The following is a 24,735-nucleotide window of genomic DNA, read 5'->3' on the forward strand; positions in this document are numbered from 1 at the left end:
CAACATTCAGGTGTCAGCTGATAAGTTTAAGTGACATTCCCACCACACAAGTGACAGGTAGTCACCATCTCCTCTTGACATTCAGTGTCATCATGATCGTTGAATCCTCCACTGTTAACATCCTTGGAGTTACCATTGGTCAGAAACTGAACCGAACCAGTCACATAAATACTGTGGTTACAAGATCAGTTCAAAGACAGGCATTCTGTGCCGAGTAACTCACTTCCTGACTCTCAAAACCTGTCCAGTGTCTAAATGACATAAGTCAGGAGTGTGACAAAATATTCTCCAGCTGACTAAATGGGTGCAATTCAGCAGTATCCAGGACAAAACAACCTGCTTGTCTGGTACTCCATCTACTACCTTAACCATTCATTCCATCGACAACCAATGCACAATGGCAACAATAAGAGCCATCTGCTCGATTCACTGCAGCAACCGACCAATCCTTCTTCAACAGCACCTTCTGAACTTGCAATCTATACCAGCTATAAGGGTAAGGGTAGCAGATGCATGGAGATACAACCACCCTGTCATGTATAACACAATTTCTTGACTGTTGCTGGTTCAGAATTCTGGCACTCCCTTCCTAATAGCACTGTGGATGTGCCTACATTCCTTGGATTGCAAGAAGGCAGCTCACCATCGCCTTCTCAAGAGAAGTTAAGGATGGGCAAATAATGTTGACCCGGGCAGTGATACCCACACTCCTTGAAAGAACTAAAAAAAATTGCTCTGAGGCAGTGCTGTCCTTGAGTTTCCAAGATTAGTCCTGAACAGTCATGACAATTTCCATTGTGTCTGACGTAACGCCAAGCACTGAAGAATATCTGTGTCCCAGTGATGTCAGTTCTAGCACTGTCTTGATATAGACAATTATTCCTTTCTCCTATCTGTCATTTAACTCATGTGCCCATGTCTAGATCAAAGTTATGACTCTGTAGCTCAGTGATTTTGGAAGAACCACTCGGATTGTCAGTAATCAGGCTTTTCAGGAGGGTCTGTTGTTCTCAACAGGATATACATGAAATATTTTCTCATTAGGGTATTCCTTTTTGGAGGATGCTGATTAGAATTCTCCACTAGGCTGAAGATGCTTGCAGATTTTAAGCTCAATAGCCTCATGTTTGCAGTCATTCTGGACTCTACTGTGGCTAAACTAAATTGGGATTTTCATAGAGCTTCCTTTCCAGTTGTTGCATTTGTCTACCACCACCCTACTGAAATGTGGAAAGATAAAAGAACTTTGTTCTGATCTGTGGGTTGTGTGGTCTATACATTTCCTACCACTGCTGCCTTTGGTCTTTAGAAGACATGTCCTTTTTTAGCTTCGTTGGATTTTTACTTCGTTGTAAGTTGTAAGTTATGCTTGATGCTGTTCCAGCAATGATATTCTGTATTTTGCATTGAACCAAAGTTACAAAAAGAAAGAAAAGATTACATTTACATAGCACTGGATATCTCAAAACACATTCTATCCGATGATGTAGTTTTTGAAGTGTTCTGTGTTCTGGTCTCCCTGATATAGTACGGATGTTATTAAATTGGAAAGGGTGCAGGAAAGATCTATATGGATGTTACTAGGACTGGACGATTTGGGCTATAGGGAGAGGCTGGATAAGCTGGAACTTTTTTCCCTGGAACACAGGAGGTCGAGGGGTCACCTTATAGAGGTTTATAAAATCATTTGAGGCACAGACGGGGTGAATAGAAAAGGTCTTTTCCCTAGGGTAGGGAGGTTCAAAACTAGAGGGTATGGGTTTAAGGTGAGAGGGGAAAGATTTAAAAGGGACCTGAGGGGCACCTTTTTTCACACGGAGGGTGGTGCATATATAGAATAAACTGCTAGAGGAAGTGGTAGAGGCAGGTACAGTTACAACATTTAAAAGACATTTTGACGGTTACATGAATAGGAAAGGTTTAGAGGGATATGGGCCAAAAAGACGCAAATGGGACTAACGTAGTTTGGGAACTTGGTTGGCATGGATGAATTGGACCAAAGGGTCTGTTTCCGTGCCCTATGAGACTATGTTGTAATATAGGAAACATGACAGCCAAAACTGTACACCACAAACTCCCACCAATATCAATGTGATAATGAGCACTTACATAATCTGTGTCAATGATGTAGATTGAGGCATGAAGATAAACCAGGCAGTGGAATAGCTTCTCTGCTTTTGCTCAAAATAGTGCAGAAGAATCTTGGTCTCGTGGCTTGAAGGTGTTGGATATGTGAGAGATGTGATGGGCTGTGAAGTTGCATATTGAGGCGATGCATGGTTTATTTGCCTTTGGCCCACAGTTCCTCATTTTCTACATTTTGGAGTGTTTTATTTGTCCCACTTAGTCTGATACTAGTACTGCACTGCACATTTTAAACTGGTCTCACTGTACGGTTGAGACTTTGTCTTCATTAATACAGTATGGTGATCAATCCATTAAGTGGAAGGGAGGTTTAGGGAGGCAATTCAAGAAATTAGTGTCCATGCAGTTGAAGGCATAGCCCACCATGATGGGCAGTTAAAATCAAGGATGTTACAGAGGCCAGATTTAAAGAGATAAAGAGGATAGTTGGACTGATGAAAATTATATCCAGAAATGATTTGGGTTGAGGCCAAGAAGGGAGTTGAAAGCATGAATAAGGATTTTAAAAATCAAGGTGTTGTTCAGACAGGAACCAGCGTAGGTCCGCAACCAGAAGTGTGACAGGTGAATAGATCTTGCTGTAAGGAAGGAAATGGCAGCCGAATTGTGGATGACTTCAAGTTTAAAGAAGATGGAACATAGGTGACCAACCAATCATGCATTAGAATAATCAAGGCTTGACATAACACAGGCATAATAAGTGTTTCAGCAGTTGAACTGAGGCAAGATCAGAGTTGGACAGTGTCATTAGTGATGACACACATGCAAATATAACACCAGGTGTTTCAAACAGACTGATTCTAGAACTTATGACTCAGAACTGTAGTTAACTGCGAACTGCAAACAATGACGTCAAAATTCCCAATAATAGAGAAAGTTTCTGTTCATCCAACATTGGATGTTGGGAAAGCGATCTGATAACTTAGTGAAAGTGAGGTCAACAAACGTGGTGGTGAGGTAGAGCTAGGTATCGTCAGCCTACATATGGGAACTGAGTTTTCAGATTATATCACTAAAGTGCTGTTTTTACAGGAGAAGTAGAAGGCAACCAAGAATAAGTGTGAGAGCTGGGGGAAAAGCTATTTCAGGTAATATTCTAGCTGCGAATGCAGAGTTTAGAATGGAGCCAAGCGAGTGCAGTTTTACTCGATGATCTTGGAGAATTGTTGGAGATGGATGATGTATTCAATCGTGTCAAAGCTGTGGACAAGATGAATTGGGATTGTTCACCATTATCATTGTCACATGGGACGTCAGATAAATTAATATTGCGTTGCTATTGAGGTCATTAATGAATTGAATCCTTAGGAATTTTGTGCTTAATTTTTATTTTTTTTTTGGTCCATGCTGTTCATTAATTTGGGTTGGATTTTTATTAAAAGGGAATATTGTCAGCTTATTAAGAGCAAAGGAGTCAAGTTGCAGAGATCTTTTTGTGTATGTAATATTTGTTTTACCATTTTATATTTCTGAATTGCTACACAGTTAGATTTTCATGTTTATCTGAACAGACCGGTACAAGAACCTTCCTACTGCTGCTCGCAAACTGCAGTTTTTGGAACTACAGAAGGAGCTGATTGATGATTTCAGGATTCGTCTGACTCAAGTAATGAAGGAGGAGACCCGTTCTCCTCTAGGATCCCGTTACTGTGCCATTTTGAATGCTGTAAACTATATTGCAGCAGTTTTAGCAGATTGGGCAGACAATGTGGTAAGAAAATTCCATTGCTATAGTAGTGAAAGAAAAAATTGTTTTTAAGGCAAGAAAGAAGACATCTGATTCAAAGTAACTGCATATGCTTCTATATCTCTGCCAATAATGTAGACCAGAGGAGCTCGATTCGGTGTTATGGCATTAACTGGACAGCTTCTGTTTTTATTGTGCCCTATCACAGCTATCGAACTTTTCAAAGTACTTCATTAGCAGTTAATTAATTTGACCTATTAATGAGGCTTCTATTTTGCGCACAGCATAATTCTATATAATAACAAGTGAATGTCCAATTAATCTGTCTTTGGTGATTGCTAATGAGAATTGGCCAGGGTTCTTTAATGATCAGAATTGGGCAGACAGAGTTTTTGTTAAATAGTGATTGGAAAGAATGACCTGTTTAAAATACTACATTTTCACGTTGTCAGTCTTGATTATGCTATACCTGTCATTGGAGAGTAGGATTTCAAAATTTATTTTGTTAATCAGTGAAAGCAACTGAAAGAAATTTCTGGTGCACTTTATAGACTGTTATTAATTAATTTTATTAATTCAGGGGATGAGGTATATGTTTATGAAATTGGTTCAAAGGGTTATTTTCCATTATAGAGATATATTTTCCTTTTGTGTAGTTCTTCTTGCAGCTTCAGCAAGCAGCACTTGAGATTTGTGGAGCGAGCAACACCTTGACTGAATTACAGCTCGGCCAGCTGGCCTCTCTTGAAAGCTCTGTCTTTGATAATATGATTGATTTGCTAGAACGCCTGCGATATGATATGTTGACGCGACAAGTAGAACATGTCTTCAGAGAAGTGAAGGACAAAGCAAAACCTTATAAGAAAGAGAGGTGAATATTTTGCAGATTTGAACTGCTACCTTTGTTGCATTGTCACATATGACTGGAGAAATAAATGTCATATCAACTAGTGCATTAGGATTTCAAGACTTTAAAATTGTCATTGAATATTACTAGATTGATTGCTATTAAACTGACATCAGTAGAGGACTAGTGAATGGGGAACAAAAAAAAACAAAGGAAATAGTATTTCTGCGTAAATTGGGAGAAATATTTAATTAAGATTTCCTAATGCCTTGAAGTATTTTCATTTTATTGTAGTGCCCATTAAAGGAAACAAATGTCATTTTGTTCTGAATAATTAAGAAGGATTCAACTTATTTCAAAACTAATGCAGTTATACAGATAGAGTTGGAATTGGTATGCTTGATATTAAAGGTTGATTTCTGCGCCATCTCCACCTCTCCCTTATTTCTCCCTTGCGCTGCTGAAGGCAGTGAAATTTTGGGGTAGTTTTCTGGAATTTTACCCAAGGCAGATGGTCTCCATTAACAAAAGTACCTAGTGTCACAATCACGTCTGATTTTGGCCTAGCCTGACATCCATGTGTGTACAGTCCACCTGGCATTTACATAGTGTTTGGAAATCCCATTAGAAGTCAACAAACAATACAGATCAGGACTTAAACTTGGGGAAATTGCACAATTATATGCCTAGGGATTGGACACTGATGTCCATTGAACTATTGGTAAAAATCAACATGTTGACCCGGAATTTGCGATGAAAATAACACTGAGTCTGTTGACACTCACCTTATATAAATGAATTAAATCCGACATCAGTTTCTGCAATATGTACTTGCATTGTTAAAATGTGGGAATCCATAAGTTGCAGTGTTTTAATATTTTAGCCTGTGTTTTCATAATACCTAAGTGATCTGAAATTTGTGAGCTGCCTGGTAAATTTCATTACAATGCTCAGATGGAATTACTGCCTAATAGAACACTAGCCGTTCCTCATCAGCTGATATTTGATGTGATCTCCATTTCCTCATTAAGACTTTGTTTTTCAAGTGACAAGACTCGAGTGTTGTTTTGATTCAGTTTCTCAGTAGGCTGAGTTATATTATCTTTTTCAATTTCAAATCTGTTGTATTTCTAGTCAGGAAGATGGGCTAACATATCAGCCTCATTCTCTTTGCCTTCATCCTTTTAAATTAATTTTTGAAAATTTTTCCTGATTTTCAAATTATCTCCGTGTTTTGAGGACTCCTTTTCTTCCTGTCTAATTTTAAGGGCCTGAGATTTAGTCACAGCAAGTCAGGAAACAATCCAGAATATTCTTTTTGTAAATTTTTATTTCACTATTCTACTTCTCCATTTCCCACCTCATTCTTTAATCCAACTCTGTATAGTGAGACTGGTTTATAATCTGTATGAATATATCCAGTTAGTATTTTCTCCTTCAGTAACCCATCTGGAAGACAAATTGCATCATCAGCTAGCATCAGTGACTGAATACTTCCAGTATCTCCTGATATCCTTCTTGGTTTATCGCCTTGATTTGAAGTGTAATGAAATTTGAGTTGAATAATTGAATTCAAAATTTGAATTTGAGATGTAAGACTCAGAACCTTTAGTGATTTAATTTTTCTTGTCAGTCTTCGAAAGAATTGTTATGACTGTCCTGATCCATCTTTCCCTTCTTAATATATCCCAAGGCAACATGTTCTCTTTGTTTTACTGCTTTCTTAAAGGAATCTATATTTGTTAAAAGTGATGAATGATCTCCTTAAACATCTGCCACTGATCCTCTACTGTATTATGTTTTAATCTGTTTTCCCAGTCCAGTCCACCTAAGTGAAATCTGACTTCACACCCTTGAAATTATCTTCAAGTTAAAGACACTAATTTTCTATTCTAATTTCTCACTCTCAAACTGAATGTGGAATTCTCTCATGTTATGATTGCTGTACCATGAGGATCTTTTGATATTAAATCACTAATTAATCATATTTTATTTCATATTTCCAATATTTTCTTTATGAACATCATTACATTTAATTTGTATTTTTTGCTTTATGTTTGTTTATTTGGACTCTGCATGTCATACTGAGGATTTATCAATCTGATTAGTTGACATATCTCTGTGTTGCTTGCCCTCCTCTCACATGCCACAGATCCCCTTTGGATGATACTATCCTGGAAAAGATAGCAGATTAAAGGAAATCACTGGTGACAGCCCCCAAAATGTATGTGGGTAACATGGCATGTAGGATTGCGTTGACCAAGTTCAATAATTGAATGAATTTCATTCACTTACAGAAGTTTATTCACAAATTCTGTAGGTGTATTAGCAACCAATTTAAATAACAGTAAAAGGATTGGTATCAAGCATTTAAGAATACGAACAAAATTAATGCAGTAGTTAGAATAGGGAGGATGCAACTAACTGTAGCTTGAACTACATAGGGATTAGCTCTGAAAAATTTCTTAAACATTAGCGTTGCTATGTCATTTAAAAGAGTCTTCGGAGAATACAAAACCGTTGTGTTAGTATGGTTAGTTGAGCCATAATCAATTTTACAAGGATCGCTGAATAATTGCTGTCCTGTGCAATATTAAGTGCTGAGCACGATTCACTAAAGATTCTAATGAAGTAAATTAATGTTTGATTATAATTGAGCCAATGTTCATAATGTTAACATTGTTCATAATGCGGCTTTTGCAAAGTCACAGTTTACAGTATTTTATCTGGCTGAACAGAACATTAATTATAGCAGAAGGTTTCATACATCCAAGCTCAATTATTTGTATTCATAAAAAATTACAAATCATTTCTGACATATTCCGCTAAAGAAATGATACAAATATTTTCTGTGCTTATCTCCCATATATAAGAAATAGGAGCAGGGGTAAGCCCTTCATCCCTTCGAACCTGCTCCACCGTTCAATGAAATCATGGCTGACCTACTTCAACATCAATTTTATGCACAATTCCCGTAACTTTTGATGCTTATAATATGTAGAAATCTGTTGTTCTCAGTGTTGACATACTCAATGACTGAGCCTCCACAGGTCTCTAGAGCAGAAATTTCCAAAGATTCTCCACTTTTCAAGTGAAAAAATCCTCCTCAACTCAGTGCTAAATAGCTCACCCGTCATTCTCAAATTGCGTCTGCTGCTTCTAGATCTCCCAGCAAGAGGAAACATCCTTCCTCTACTTTGGGCTAATGAGTTCACTGGTTATCTATTGTATACTGTGTGTTTGTACAGTATATGTTGAGTAACAATTGAGATATTGATAAAAACTTCTTTCTGTTTGTATGTCTGTCCCTCTTCTGTCCTACCCTGAATCCATCTAAATGGGAAAAAGAACATTGTATCTGTGTATTTTTCTTACAATTGCAATATTTAATTTTAGATTTACATTCTTATTGGATGAAAATCAAATTTAGACGTGGAACCAACCACAATCAAATAATTATATAGCATTTTCCTGAAACTTGTAGATGACTTAATTATTCAGTCTCCGATAAATACATTTTTTTGCAACTCAGATTGTGTTACTGTTACATTGTGACTACCATTTCTGTGGTTGAAATAATTTGCTTATCCCAGAGATGATCAAGTTATACTGTTAGCACTACATGGTTATTTATAATACTGCTGCCAGTTTGTTCAGTTTATGTATAACATTACTGTCACTTTGCTTATGGTAACTACTATCCATGAGCTCAGTAGTTAATTTCTGTGCATTTCCTAACTAGGAATGGAAAATTCTTTGATATTAAGTATATATGATAGGAATGGCATAACAGGATCAGTAATATGGCTTATTTGTTTTACAGGTGGTTGTTTCTGCCATCTCAGTCGGACCAAGCAGTGATGTGTTTGTCGAGTTCAGCTTGTCCAATGTTACTGACTGTGCGAGATCTACTGTTGCAGTTGGAACAGGAGCTCTGTCACTCCCTTTTTAAATCTTTTTGGCAAATGCTTGCTGAGAAACTTGACTTGTTCATCTACCAGGATGTAAGCTGCCATCAAATGACAAGTTATTTTAAGTTTTCACCCTATACATATGTTACTAAAGAAAGAAAGTTAATCTGTGTTTTGGGATTTAAACAAAAAATGTTATTTTTATAATTAATGTCTCCAAACCGGTAAAACATTGCTGTTTCTGTATTTCAGGAAGCGATGACTCTGTTTAAAGATTATTTAAACTTTTGAATTTCACATGGAATAAGAGGTGTATGCGCTCCCTAGCTGGTTTTGGATTGGTGTGCAAAGATGTGACCAAGTCACAAGTGCCAGTGTAAGAGGGAATATAGTTGAAATGCATAGAATAGAACTCTTAAGTCAGGCCGCAAATTGAAAATTTGGGGCTATGAACTCTGAGGCAGCAATGCTGATCTTCCTGTGTTGTAACAGACCTTCTCCTCCTCTCCACTCCACTGAGGACTCTTGACAATTTTCAAGCCCGGAACTGGGATCGAAGTGCTTCTCAAACTTCTTCCCACTAACGTGAAGTTAGAGTATAGAAACCGGCTATTTGAATTAACAATTTATGTTACTGTTTACCCTCTATACGTGCAAATAGTCCTAATCATAGTTACTCACCCCATTTCCCTTTCCTATCAACCCCTCTTAGTTCATTCTATTTCTATGAGAATAAAGATAAGAGAGTGTTTAGAGATATAATTTATATTCCAAGGACTACAGGGGAAAAAGGCAGGAAGTAGGACTGGGTGAATTGCTTTTGCAGAGAGCTTTTATGAGTCTATGGGCCAAGTAGCTTCCCTCTGTTAGTGACCATTCTATATTTCTTAACATCCATGTTCTAACAAAAACAATCGTCAAGAATTTCTTTTCATTGGCAACATCTAATACCAGAGACTATCCTGGTGAATGTGTACTGCGCTCTGCCTAAAGCGTAAGTGTTTTTCCAATATCACTAAAATGCATAAAGGTAGATAAATCCCTGGGATCTGATCAAGTGTCTCCCAGGACATTGTGCGAAGCTGAGGAAGAAATTGCGGGGCTCTCCAAGCAGAGATATTTGTATCATTGACAGTTACGGGTGAGGTTTCAGAAGACTGGAGGATGGTTAATGTGCCATTATTTTAAAAAGGCCGCAAGGAAAAGCTAGTGAACTATAGACCAGTGAGCCTAACCTTAGTGATGTATAATTTGTTGGAGGGGATTCTGAGAGACAGACTCTACATGCATTTAGAAAGGCAAGGACTAATTAGGAATAGTTAGCATGCCTTTGTGCATTGCAAATCATGTCTTACAAATTTGATTGAGTATTTTGAAGAGGTGACCAAGAAGATAATGAAAGCAGAGCAGTAAATGTTGTCTACATGGACTTTAGCAAGGTCTTCAACAAGGTACTGCATGGTAGACTAATTAGTAAGGTTAGATCATATTGGATCCAGGGAGAGCTAGCCAATTGGAATTTTAAAAAATGGCTTGACAGTAGGAGACAGACGGTTGTTTTTCAGACTGGAGGCCTGTGACTTGTGGTGTGCTATAAGGATTGGTACTAGGTCCGCTGTTGTTCGTCATTTGTATGAATGATTTGGATGAGAATATAGGAGGCATGCTTAGTAATGACACAAAAATTGGTGGTATACTGAAGAGTGAAGAAGGTTTTCTGAAAGTACAACAGGATCTTGATCAACTGGGCCAGTGGGTCAAGGAATGGCAGATGGAGCTTAATTCAGATAAATGTGAGGTGTTGCATTTTGGTAAGACACACCAGGGCAGGACTTACATAGTTAATGTTAGGGCCCCTAGGAAGTGTTGTTGAACAGAGAGAGCTCGGAGTATAGGTATATACTTCCTTGAAAGTGGCATCACAGGTAGACAGGGTGGTAAAGAAGGCATTTGGCATGCTTGCCTTCATTGGTCAGAGCACTGAGTACAGGATTTGGGACATCATGCTGTAGCTGTACAAGACATTTGTAAGGCCCCATTTGGGGTACTGCGTACAATTCTGGTCACCGTGCTATAGGAAGGAAGTTATTAAACTTGAAAGGGTGAAAAATCAATTTACAAGGATGTAACCGAGACCTGGAAAGTTTGAGTTGTAAGGAGAGACTGGATAGGCTGGGACCTTTTTCTGTGGAGCGTAGGAGACTGAGGAGTGACCTAATAGAGGTTTATAAGATCATGAAGGCAATGTTAAGGTGAATAGATAAGCTGTTTTCCCCAGGGTAAGGGAGTCCAAAACTAGGGGGCGTATTTTTAAAGTGAAAAGGGAAAGATTTAAAAGGGACCTGAGGGGCAACTTTTTCCACACAGAGGGTGGAGCATGTATGGAACAGGCTGGTAGAGCTGGCTGCAATTACAGCATTTAAAAGACATTTGAACAGGTACATTGATAGAAAAGGTTCAGAGGGATATAGGCCAAATGCAGGCAAATGGGACTAGTTCAGTTTAGGAATCCTGGTTGGCATGAGAGTTGGCCTGAAGGGCCTGTTTCCATACTGTATATCTCTATGACTCGCAGTGCACAATACTGCATATGGCACCCTTATTGGAGTCATTTGTAGCCCAGAATAGGTAAGGATTGCTGTTTTCTTCCCTGAAGTATGTTGGTGAACCAGATGGGATTTTCCAACAACTGACAACTGTTTAATGGTCATTATTAGACTCTTAACTCCAGATTTTTGTTGAATTGAAATACACCATCTGCCATGGTGGGATTCAAACCCGGGTTCCCTGGTTCTTTGGATAGTCTAGCGATCATACCACTAGACTGTTACTTCCTTTCAGCTGACATCCACACCCTGACCCCGATGAATGCCCTACTAAAATTGCCTATTTCCACCTTGCTACTTTCATCTCTGTCTCCTTTCATCAACTGTTAAAACTTTCATTCATATTTCCTCTAGATGTGACTATTCCGACACACTCCTGGCTATCTCTCGTGCTCTCTAACCTCTATGAATTTGAGCTCATCCAGAACTCTGCTTCTTGGATCTAACTTGCTCAAGCCCCATTCCATTAAAGATCTTTTTATCAACTTGTTCAGACACATTATGACATACCTCTGGAGGATGTGACACTTGAACCCAGCAACCATTCATTTATATCACGCCTGGTTTGTGGATCTACACTGTTTCCCATTCAAACAACTCTTGGTTTTTACTTTACCTTGTCTTCAGTGCCCATCATAACCTTAACCTTCACAATATTTTAATCTCCTCTGACCCCTCAGTCCACAGATATGTGCATTTAGTTCTGACCTCTGAGCATCTCCAGTTTAAATCACTCCAGCATTGATAGCCTAGTCTCCAGTTGTTTAATTCTAAGCTCTGGAAAAACTTACTTACATCTCTTTGTCTCTGTCTTTCCTTCTTTAAGTTACTTCTTTGGTTATCTGACCTAATAACTTCTTATGTACTTTGGCCTCATTTTATTTTTAATACTCCAGCGAAGCACTTCAGATGCTTATTACTTTAAAGAAGCTTCTGATGAACTTAATTAGAATTACAGCAGCACTTTGACACCTTGCACATGTGATCCATTCTAATACACCTAACCATATAATTGCTTCATGAAATGAGTAATTTGTGCAAGTTATGAGTAGTTTTCAATCACATTGAGTGCTAACACTCATTTACATGGAACTGTTGAAGCCATCAAAGAGGTTACACTTTCATTTAATCTCTTGGGTGATAGAACACTCAGTACCTGTTTATCAATTATAATATCATTTTTCCAGTTGACTAAAGACTGTATACAATAAAAAAAGGTAAGATGAATTTACAGCCGTAGTTTTGTGGCATGAGCTAAATTGATTTGAATATAAATACTTATTAAACCTAAAGCTTATCAATTTGCAACCAGTTACTATTCAGTTTTTAAATTGTCTTGTTTTTACTTCCAACTGCACAGATTATACTGGCAAATCACTTCAATGAAGGTGGATCAGCACAACTGCAGTTTGACATGACTCGGAATCTTTTCCCATTGTTTGCCCATTATTGCAAAAGACCAGAAAACTACTTCAAGCAGTACGTATATTGAGTGCGAGCCTCATACTTTCTGACAGCTTCAGTTGTTGTACTGTTTATGATTTTTATTTTGTTGCTTAGTGCAGAATTTTGTGAAAATAAATCATCAGTTTCAGTGAGAACACAACCTGTTCCAACGAGGAGTTATTAGATCTAAAAGTTCACACTCTTCTGTTTTGAAATTGTGGTGATGTCGTAACTTGAAAATTAAACTTGCTAACAAAACATTTAAAAGTTTGCAAATGAATGCCGCTTGGTATAAAATTTAGGCAAAGGAGGCGGTCCAACCTAGTGTGCATGTGCAATTAGAATTATGTTGTTTCTCCATACCTTTCCTTAAATCAGAATACATGTTCAAAAGGGATTTGGATTAATATTTAATAGCTTTTCAATGTATTTATTCTAAATTCCTATAACCTTTGTTTTTAAAGAAGTCCAGAAGGGTCTAGGCCCGAAACGTCAGCCTTGCTGCTCGGCCTGCTGTGTTCATCCAGCTCTACACCTTGTTATCTCTGAATGTTATCTTACTGCTTCAGTCACATCCAGCAATTTCATGTCTGAAGTTTTTTATTTACATAAGTTTTCTATAAGTAGTCAAACAAAATAACTAATTAATATTTATTTCAGTGTTTAATTCACTGCTACATTTCTTCAAGGTATGCCACACTTTACTCAGTCTAGACTACTTTATTCGCTACTCACAATGCAGTGTCCTCTACAATGGGGCGATGAAATGCAGATTGGGTGACCATTTTGCAAAATATCTTCATCCTATCCAAAATGACCCAGTTGCCTGCCACTTCAACTTAACTATTGAACTTCTCTTCTTCCCTGGCTATCAACAATCCCTTTGTCTTTTCGCTTTTTTTTGTCTCTCCCTCTGGGTTCCTTTTCCACGTATCCGCTCACTCCTTTGCTCTCTTTTTCTCTCTGTCTCGCCCCATTCTCAGACACCCCCCTCCACCCCCCCCCCCCCCCCCCCCCCCCCCGAAAAAAAAACACACACACACACACAAACCACCTTTTCCTAGCAGCTATCAAATCTGCAGAAGGGTCACCAGACTTGAAACAGTAATGCTGTTTTCCCTTCACACATGCTGCCAAACCTGCTGGTTTTTTCCAGCAATTTCAGTTTGAGTCAGATCTCCAGCATCCGCAGATTTTTCATAGTATTATGTTGGTTAATGTTCCTATTCAGAAGCTTCAAATTCATAATACATGCAGAAAAGTTACTGGTTAAATAAATAAAAGCGAAGCTTTATTTATAATTGTCAGATTGCCGTGTATCATTTTAAAAGTTTTTAAAATCTCTTGAATTAACTTTGGTTGTCAATCTGGTTTTCCTGTCTAGATCTAGCTTTAATTTTATTATCTATCATTTTATTTGGTCAAATTGAGAAAGGATTTTCAAAATGTACCCAAGTTCACTTATTAGTAGTGCTCAATCACTTCGATTTGTCACAGTTCTGAAGCGTTTTGTAATTATATAATTGTCAATTGAGGGCTCTAGTGGGACAGTAGTAATGTCCCTATCTCTGAGCTCAGAGGCCTGGGTTCAAGTCCCACCTGCTCCAGAGGTGCATACTAACATTTCTAAACAGGTTGATTAGAAAATATCGTTGAATATCAATTGTGAGAGTTTATCTGGAGTTGTTTTACTTACGGGAAATAATTTTCAATTGTGTAAAGATTCAGTATTAATCAAACATTTATAATTTCAAGAATGTTGATTGAGATGAAACATTCTTAGATTTTATTTTTTACCCTAGGGTGAAAGAAGCTTGTGTCATCCTGAATCTGAATGTGGGATCGGCGCTGTTGTTACGTGAAGTGCTACAGACTAATTCTAGCAATATGATTGATGCAGTTGCCTGTTCTGAATGGCACACAGCTACTGCAGCTTTGAATGAAATTGGAGTTTATAAACTGGCCCCACAAGATGTTGAAATCCTACTGAATTTAAGGACAAACTGGCCTAGTATAGGCAAATAAGTGATCCATTGATTGTCAGGAATATCATTGTTGCACTTAAAAATTAAGTTTATAATTGATGTGACTACAGGTTGTGTTCAGAAGGATAATGAGAACAGATGGACACCATAAGTGGTCACAAAGTGGACTTGTGAATTAAGCTGTGACTCGAAATGCCAATCCAGAATGTTCTGAATTGTCCTATTGAATTAAAAATTATTTAAAATAGTCATATGTATTTTGAAGACTAAACTAAGTATATACATACACACACTCATACAACAATTCCTAAGTGCTCTTGAGAAACTAGTGGTGAACACCATCTTCTACCACTGCAGTCCATGTGTTGTTGGCAAATCTGGAGTGTTCAGCAATAGTAATGCCAAGGCAACAAGTTTAAATTATATCTTGCAGAAGATGCTCATTGCCATTTAAGCAGCAAATAACATTTATGCCACATATCAGTCCAAGTCTGAATGTTGTCCTGGTCTTGCTGCTTATTGACATAGATGGATTTGAGTTACTTGAGTTGTGAGTAGTATTGAACAGTGTACAATCAATCATCAGTGAACATCCCATCTCTGATTTTATGATGGTAGCAATGTAAACTACTACCTTGGACAGGACATGCAAAAACTCACTGGTATTGGCGCTGAGATGATTTTTTAAAAATTCATTTGAGTGTTAGTAACTAGGCCAACGTTTAATGCCCACATCCCTGTCCCCCAAATGTTAGATGTTGTTAAATTTTGAACACTTTATAAAATGGCAGATTGTGTTAAAAGTGTTATTCCTATATTAAATACATTCTTGTCACATATATCATCTGAAGTATTGACATCATGATTATTATGTAAAGGTTAATACAATAAAACATTATAACTGCACTATGTTGTAAACTCAATTACAATAAACTGCATTTTTCCATAAGAATGCTTAGTTAATTTTGTACTTATTCTAGTATCCTTTTTTCTCCTCAATATTAGTTCTGTTTTGGCAGTTTATAGCTTTACTCGGAGTTCAATGAGTTCATATGTTGTTTCTCTATTGCAGGTAGTCATATATAACAGTGACAAGGAAAACTGACAGGCTACAAATTAACTAGATATTGCGAATGTAAAAGCACTTTCCAGGTCATTAGGAGAAAGGGTTCAGCATTTGGGAGTTTGATGAGACGCAGAGGTGAGAAATTGCAGAGTTAGTAGGCTAAATGTACAGCAAAGCTTCTATCATAAAATCACCAGTGTGTTATTGGTATATAAATTTTAAATGGAATAATTTTAGTTTAACTTACCTGTTGGGAAAGTCAAATTGAGTGATATTTAAAGTGGACAGTCAATCTAGTTGTCATTTTCCAGGCACATGGCGTAAAGATTACCACCCTAGAGATAACATTGTTCCTTTAATCTAGTTGCATTTGAGCTATTTGAAAAGGCGACAGCTCACTATGAACCTTATTCTGTGCCATTTCTTTTACTCCTCCATTGTGTGTTTACATTCCATTATTGTGTCTAGTCTGTTCCTCTTAAATATATACATATTGCAAGAATTTATGTAATCACAACTGTAGCTCAGTTGTGATAGACTGGGGCAAAAAGGACAAAACCCTAACCCAATTGTACTTTCAAACACAATCCAATGTTTTACAGAGTTTAAAACCAAGGATCAACAGGAAAGTCAATGTTTCGGGTCAGGACCCTTCATCAGATGTAAGCCCTGAAACATAGACTTCCCTGCTCTTCTGATGCTGCCTGACCTGCTATGCCCCTCCAGCTCCACTCTGTGTTGACTCTGACTCCAGCATCTGCAGTTCTTGCTATCTCTGTGTGATGAATCTATTGGTTGAGCTGATACCAATCATTAAGTAAAATGAACCATAGCAGTTTTCAGTTGGAAGTGAAGAACTCTTGTGGTGCAGCAGTATTGTCCATTCCTCGAGGCTAGAAGGCCCAGGTTCACATCCCTCCTACCTAATGTGTCATAACATGCGTGAACAGGTTTATTTCATTTTTAGAAGACTACAATTTCAGCTCGAAAATGGGACATTAATGCAATGTGAGCATTGTCAGTACAGTTAAAAAATAAATATAATTAGTAAAACAAGTTTATTAAACACTGGAAAGAAATGATGAGATTTGTAGGTGCCAGTGGAACTAAGTTATGAGGAAGTCTCGTGTCATGTAGATAATGGACAGGCTTTGAAGAGTCAGGAGGTGGGTTGCTCACTGCAAAATTCCTAACTTCTGAATTCATTGAATAGCAAGGGGTAACGGTTGGATTGTCTTTTATTGGAGATGGTCTTTCTGTGGTGCAAATGCCAGTTGCCATTTAGCAGCCCGAACCTGGATATTGACCAGGTCTTATTACATTTTGGACATACGTACACAGCTTCAGTATCTAAGGACTCATGTATGCTGCTGATTATCAACTGCAATTATCCAAGTGTTAAGCCCCATTCCCCTCACCTAAGCTCACCTTCACCTTTGATGGTATACATTGGCCTTAACGGGCAGGTGAATTAGAGGTGGTAGTTAATAAATTTAAAAAATACCACAGGTGATTTGTGGAGGAAAAGAAGCATTTACTTGTGTGCAAGAAACTCTGGATATTAAAAAAAAGAGAAAAATGAATACAAATATTAAAGGGACTTTTGTGGCACAGTGTATAGTGTCACTGCCCCTGATCCAGAAGACGAAGGTTCGTCACACCTGCTCCTGCAGTGTGTAATAATATTTGACCAGTTTGATTAAAAACGTAAATATGTGATACAGACGTCAGAGAATCTCCTGTGGCAACGTACTAGTGTTCCATCAATGGACCAGAGGGGCTATGTTCAAGTTCTACCTGCTCCATGAATTTGTAATAACATCCCTGAACAGGTTGATTAGAAAATATAATACGAATGCGAAGCAAATGAACTGAATTGTCTATAGTGACAGAGGAGTGCAAACATCAGAACTGCTGGCTGTATCAGTTAATATTGCACTCCTCATGTCTAATGGTTATGAATGCACAATGCAAATAAAACAGCAAATGATTTGATATGTTAGATGGAACAGTAACTTGTATGTTTCAAGTGCAAAGTACATACCAGATGGGCTTTGGATTTTGCTGGTCTGACGTACTGTTTGTTTTCAACCAGGTAAAATGGATTTCCACTTAAGATAGGCTACTTAAGTCAGCACACTTTGCTTTTTATGATACTAGAGGATATGTATATAATAAATATATAAAAAATAATAAAGAAAACCTCTTCATAAGAAAGTAAATAAAAAGCTGAATTTATTTGCAATTCCATCTCCCAAATTATATCAAAAATATCAAAAGACATTTCAGTAGTCACTAGTTCTATTTGTAAAAAAAAAATCCTCTAAAATGTAATTTTAACATAAATTTACAAGCATCCTCTACTTGGTCTGTATTACATACAATTACGAAAAGACTTTTTCATACGTTTCCACGATTTCTGTCAAAATGCCAATTTGGACAGGATAAAATGATAAGTATAAAAATCATGCCATTTTCAATTGTGACAGCTAGAAAATGTATCAGAATGCACATAAATGGCAGTACTGTTATTAATGGTTGTAATATTAAATTTGAAAAAAGCTTGCAATCAACAGTGAAGCTTTAGATTAGAAGGCAACATACTGTACAAGACTCAACCCACTGTGAAAGAGTTTAGCATAATTGTGGGCCAAATCATGAAAGCATTTTTTAGGGCTCAGATAATTTACATTTTTTTTTAAAATAACCATGTAGATCAGTACAACACGATCTAATTTCAGCAACTAGGTTGTTTATATATTTACTTGACAATTCTCCACAGGTTTTATAGACCAAGTTTATAATACAATATTATAGAATATTAGTTAATTTACAAAATAATGGATTTCAGACTTTGAATTAAGAACTGCAAACGTGATTGGAAGAGTAAAAATAACACTATTTTCTTTTCTAAGTAATAAAATTTAACATCTGAGCTTTCATTATGTAAAATGGTCATGTCAAAGGTCTGTTGTTTTATTCTCCAGTGCAGCTGCTATTTGTTGCAGACGGACAGAGAGCTGCATCTTTTGTGCTGCTTGGTCTTCTTCTAAGGCATTTATTATCTGTAAAGGCAGACAATGTTATTATGTTAATACTGGCATGAAACTACACATTGTATAATATACCATAATCACACATATATCCAATAAATGCACATCAAATGTAAGGATATTTGTCTCTTAGAGTAACATATCTTAAAAAAAAAGTATTTAATGAATATAATTAAAAACTAATGTGGCTTATGAGCAAAGTTCTAATGATCATTAGTTATCTTTAAGTATTCAAAAGATTTATAACACAATCAGTATACCTTGATATGGTTAAGTTATGTTTTTATATTTACTTAAAGTAAAATGTAGCGGCAATTGTTTAAAAGTACTCGAACTGATAATGAGGTAATGAATATATGCAGAAACCGAAACAACCGTCAATATTTTTAAAAACTCACCTCATCGTAGTATTTGTTTGTGTATTGGTATAACTGATGCAATGCTACCATAGTATTCAGTTTGTCTGTATGAGCCTGGAAAATAATCAAACTATGAGCAAGCAGAGCTCATCTGCTGAAGTACACACAAGCTAGAGCACTAATAATAATAATATTTTCCATTTTTTTATTTGTTTAAAATCCACAACTCCAACTGTGATAAATTAAACATATGATGCAAATGCATGGGCATCATAGTGGCTAGCACTGTTGCCTCACAGCGCTAGGGACCCAGGTTCAATTCCATCCTTGGGCAACTGTCTTGTGTTGAGTTTGCATTCTCCCTGTGCCTGCACGGGTTTCTTCCAGTTTCCTCCCACAGTCTAATGATGTGCAGGTTAGATGGATTGTCATGCTAAATTGCCCATGGTGTCCAGGGACGTGCAGGCTAGGTGGACTAGACGTGGGAATGCAGGGTTATATAGTGTGGTGGATCTGGGTGAGATGCCAATGCAGGAGTACAGGGATAGGGTGGGTCTGGGTGGGATGCTCAGTGTGGACTTAATGGGATGAATGGCCTGCTTCCATACTGTAGGGATTCCCTTTCCCAATACCATCACTTCAATTCCCATGGATCTGCATCAGAGCTCCTCCATCTCCATATCCACAAGTTGACCTTAGCAACAACACCCATAAAAATATTGATTTCTCACATTTGCAAATAAAATCCAGCATTACTCCATCACTGGTGTCAGACTGCATCCTTGATGTGATTCATCCAAAATGTGACAATTTCCTTCAATTCAACACTGATCTTTCCAAAGTCACTGCCTTAGGTCCTGCCACAAACCATCGTCCTTTACCAAAATCTTTACGCTCCTCCCCATTATAGTCCCACACTAAGCTATACTCGGTACTCTCAACATCCTGTTCAAGCATAAACATGAAATGAAATTGGAAACCAAATCAAAAATTGCTGGACAGACGCAGCAAGTCAGGCAGCATTTGAGGAGAGAAAGCAGAGTTAATGTTTTGGGTCCAGTGACCCTTTTTCAGTTCTGAAGTTTCTGATTTCCAGCATCCGCAGTTCTTTGTTTTTTTTTAAAAAAACGAAATTGAACATGCTATAACCTAGAGACCTTATGTTTCCATATTGCTGACCTCCACCTAACCTCAAGCAACTAAAATTCCCATCCATGCCTTTGGTCACATTCAAATTCAGCAACCCTAACTTTTTGCTTGTTAGCTAAACTGTTGCATACATCACACGCTACAATAGATCTCACTTTCCCATCACGCGCTTTGTCTCTGGATGCCAATCCTTAAATTTTAAATATAAAGCCCTTTGTATCCTTGCCAGAGGCCCTTTATAAAATGTTCTAGCCCTAAATCCATTCCTGAATGCTTTGTTTTTCTGACTTTCAGTAGAAGAATAGTGATCAGCGATAGCAATCCTCTTCTTTGGTCTTCCAACCTAAGCCTCTCTACTTTTCTCCCCACTTTATAAAAACTTCTGAAGATCCATCTATTTATTCATACCTTTGCTCACACCTCGTAACCAACCTTCCTTTTCATCTTTTAATCCTTGTTTGTTTGACACATTATTTGAGTAGAATCAGATGCATCATTAGCCTGTTTAGTCTGTTGGAATTAGTATTTTAAATTTTACTGAAAAGCTGCATATTTTACGAATTTTAATTGGTGTGGAGTATGGATCTAATAGTTAATCCAAATTTAGTAAATCTATAGATAGGATTATTAAAATGCAGGAAAATTAAAGTAAAAAGAAAATAGCATTGCTACAACTTATTTCTGTTAGGAATATTTTTAGAGGTGGGAATTTTTTCCTGGGTCTGCACCTGGGATTATTATCTATGGAATTCCTTGCCCAGTGAAGTAGTTGACGCTACTTCAGTAAACGTTTTTAAAGATAAGGTAGTTTTATTTGAAAAATAAAGGAATTAAGGGATACGGTGAGAACGCGGGTAAGTGGATCTGAGTCCACGAAAAGATCAGCCATGATCTTACTGAATGGCGGAGCAGGCTCGAAGGGCCGGACGGCCTACTCCTGCTCCTAGTTCTTATGTTCTATTGTTAGAATATTAGTGGGTTCCTCTGCAGGCATCTACAGCAAATTCCACTCCCATGGTTTGCTTTGTATTCACTCACTTAGGTGATCTAGTGCATCTGGCCATAGACTCAGGTAATCTCCCAAATCTTTTCAGCAGTTTAGAAGTTGGATTACGGGTCAGCTAACTACATCTGTGACAATTATAAATATAACTTACTCTTGAGACTTCAGCTAAGTGCGTGTTCATATCTTGATCGCTGACTTGTACCAACTGACGAATACCCCTGTAATAGCTGTTTTAAAAAAAAGACAAAACCATCAATCTGAACAGACAGTTTAAAGTAAAATACAACTCAGCCTTCCAACTACAAACCTGGTTTATCCCAAAACAAGATAAAAATGGGTCAATCTGGAACACACAGTCTCAGGTGCCAGGAATTCTCTTCAATTTCAACAGTCGTGCACCAAACAGGTCTCTTAATCTCCATATCTGAGCCATCCAAAGGAAAGCCAGTAACTTTTCCTGACTGGACAATCTGACATTCCAGTGGCAAATATCTCAACTAATATACCAGGAAAAGTGAACCGTGCAAAGTTAAAGAAAACTCTTCCCATATGAAGAAAGTGCATTTAAACCTCAAATTTAAATGAAACCCGAATGGGAACTTCAGACAAGTTTTTTTTTTTGTTGACAGTCCAGTAAATGAATGTTCACTAACCCAAGGTGATTAAGTTGAACATTAAGATAAATTAGTTTGAATCTAATATTTAAGTTTGTCAAAGCTTGTCAAATTAATTATTTTATTCCCACTTACTCCTCCACCATCTTCTTGTATGTGGAAATTTCTCTGGCATAAAGTAGTTTGTTGCTTGGAGAGTCCTAAAAAATCAGAAAAATACATCTTACATGAACAAAGGCAATTTTTTTTTGTTAATCAGAGTCATAGACAGACAAGTATATGTGCCATGCAAGTAAATCCTAAGATGCAGTTTTATGAAATTGATAGTCTCACCATCACCTGGCACACCTGAAATGGAGGTTTTCTACTTGTTTAAGACTTTTGTTGTTTGCTGTTGAAATTGAGATACTTACTCTGCTCAATTTGTACTCTGTCTTCGTACAAGCATCCATGAGGGTCTGTGCAATCACTGATAGGGATGCATCCACTACTTCATTAACTTTCACATCAAATATGAAATGTGGATTTTTCAGTATGTTTACCCAGAATCTTAATGGCAAACTGTGGGGGGAAAAAAGGATATGTATTTAATTACTTGAGAAAAATTATGAATATTGTTATGAGAAAGACTATTCCACAGTAATTCATATGCTCCATTTCTCCCCACTCTTGGTTCAGTTCCATTCTGTGCCATACACCTTTCTCCATTTCACCAGCTCAAAGAAGGGCCTTTGCCAGTTTTGCTTTAGAACAGACCACACACCTGTTTCAATTCTTTCAGTATATAATTTTCCTTGCATTAGGGTGACCGATGCTGTTCACACTTTGAAATGGAGACTTATAGAGTTCAAGTGAACCAAAATGGCTGGTGTTAACAACATAGAAATTCAGTGAGATATTCATTAGATTACTGTTATTATTGCCATTATAAAATATTTACTTTTTTGCACTTCATGATACGGTTTAGATGGGACTGGATCAAAATTCTAAGTCCTCAAGTAAAAGTGGCTGGTCAGATCCTATTCAATTAGATTTCAATTTGATGTGGTCACTTCCAAAGAGATTCATATTTGGCAATCCAGATGAACTGGAAAGATTAATGTATCTTCCACATTCAGGAAATTTGCTTCAACCCTATCCCGGACCCTTCATTATCAGCAGTTTTCTGTTAGATAAAGTGTACTCAGGTTGTGAAACATTTTTAGGGTCATCAGTAAATTAAAACACCATGCGTTAGATATCTCTTATGTATCAAGAGTATCAACTACTCCCCAAAACAAAGCCCATTCCATCAATTAATTTATAGAAATAATAAAATAATCCATTTATTTTTGATTGTATAACTGCCACCTGAAGTTCTGAAATGAGGTAACTCACCTCCAAGAAGTTAGAAGTAACGAAATACAACAACGGAGATCAATAACTAAAAGACAGGAGTAGGCTCACAGCTTCCCAAGAAACAATGTAGATTCTGCTTTCTACACTAATTTATGAATGAAAACCTGAGAGGTATCTTTCACAAGATACTTCACAATGGACTTGATGCTGTCTTCATTTAAGAAAATTCAGCGCTTTATCAGGAATATCTGTGGTTATCTATTTCACCATAAGTTCCTTTATAAGCTGCCACTGATTTCAAGGTCAGTACAAAAACAATAAGGGAAAGGATTATTCTGTCAATGTCTGTCTGCAGTCTGAAGGCTTCATGGCATAATTCATCAGCACCATGATCAAAGGACTGAAGCAAAACATCAGATCAGTCAACAAAAGGTATAAGTACAAGCACTTCAACTTCTCAAAAGTCTTTTTGAGATACAAGGATTTGGCAACTATCCATTTATCAGACTTCCTCCATATGAAGATGACACCAGAAAAATCTTCCAAATTCACATTTTATTCAAACATTTTTCTGCATTGGTTGTGGCGGCTGTCACTGAATTTATGATATACTTGGTCCAATATAGCATAGATCAATATACCACAAATTCACTTATAGTACATGGCTTCCACTATCCCAAAACAGGGTTCAGATCATTAAGTCTGCATTAGAAAGGGAGCATCTGACACAGGCTGTGATTTGAATTGCCTCTTATTATTTTATGCTAGAAAATTACAATCTTCTGCTGTCCACTCCAGCAGTGATGCAGGGGAGAAAAAAAAAACCACTAGTCGGGAGGCACTTCTGACCATTTTGCATTGGAACCTCCCTCTTACCCCTCCATTCAACCTGCAGTGTCCCTCTTGGTTATTATGGTGTTTACCTCCCTCCACCCTCTCTCACCAACAATGCTCAATCAACCCCTGCACTCCATGACATTGCAGCTCTGACAATAACCAGATGGATTCCAGAAGGGGAGTCCGATGGGGTGATGTGGAAGCTGATTGGGGTCGTATGTCTCTGTTGAGCTGCAGAGTTTCATACAAACATACAAATTAGGAGAAACAGACTAGTTTGCCCTTTGAGCCTGCTCTGCCATTCAAAAAAGATCATGGCTGAACTGTTTGTATTTTGAATTCCACATTTCCAATTGTCTCTGACTGCTTTGATTCCCCATCCTAACAAGAATGTATCCATCTTCCTTAAAAATAACATCCCTCCTTCACCACAGTCTGAGGCTGGGAGTTGCAATCTCGTGCAGCCCTCAGGAAAAACAAACAAACATTCTCCTCATCTGTGTCCTGAAGCAGCAATCATTCATTGGGAGACAGCTCTGGAAACATCCTTTCCGTGTGCACTTTGTCCAGATCATTCAGGATCTGTACCTTAAAATGATTATTAAAACAAAAAAATTCACAAGAAAGGACGAGGGAAAGCTTTTTATTTCTTAAAAAGATTTTCATGAGATTTGGACCCCAGTGAC

At 37.5% G+C, this 24,735-nt stretch overlaps 2 protein-coding genes across 2 annotated transcripts in view; one reads left to right on the forward strand and one right to left on the reverse strand.

Annotated features, from left to right (window-relative positions):
• Positions 1–15,579, forward strand: part of rint1 (RAD50 interactor 1) — a 39,335-nt gene extending 23,756 nt beyond the window's left edge. Inside the window, exons 9-13 of the mRNA XM_048609966.1 lie at positions 3,657–3,856; positions 4,489–4,703; positions 8,503–8,683; positions 12,557–12,675; positions 14,445–15,579. Coding sequence (XP_048465923.1) covers positions 3,657–3,856; positions 4,489–4,703; positions 8,503–8,683; positions 12,557–12,675; positions 14,445–14,667 — 938 coding nt within the window. The 3' untranslated portion in view covers positions 14,668–15,579. The remainder of the gene's footprint in view (positions 1–3,656; positions 3,857–4,488; positions 4,704–8,502; positions 8,684–12,556; positions 12,676–14,444) is intronic.
• A 2,332-nt stretch (positions 15,580–17,911) lies between these two features.
• LOC109913426 (plexin-B2) overlaps positions 17,912–24,735 on the reverse strand; it is a 138,034-nt gene continuing 131,210 nt past the window's right edge. The window contains exons 20-24 of the mRNA XM_048609967.1: positions 22,288–22,435; positions 22,010–22,074; positions 21,412–21,487; positions 19,145–19,219; positions 17,912–18,758 (exon numbers count right to left, since the gene is read on the reverse strand). Of these exons, the coding sequence (XP_048465924.1) occupies positions 18,654–18,758; positions 19,145–19,219; positions 21,412–21,487; positions 22,010–22,074; positions 22,288–22,435 (469 nt within the window). The 3' untranslated portion in view covers positions 17,912–18,653. The remainder of the gene's footprint in view (positions 18,759–19,144; positions 19,220–21,411; positions 21,488–22,009; positions 22,075–22,287; positions 22,436–24,735) is intronic.

Source organism: Rhincodon typus, chromosome 22 (genome assembly GCF_021869965.1).
Source record: "Rhincodon typus isolate 14 chromosome 22, sRhiTyp1.1, whole genome shotgun sequence".
Classification (NCBI taxonomy): Eukaryota; Metazoa; Chordata; class Chondrichthyes; order Orectolobiformes; family Rhincodontidae; genus Rhincodon; species Rhincodon typus.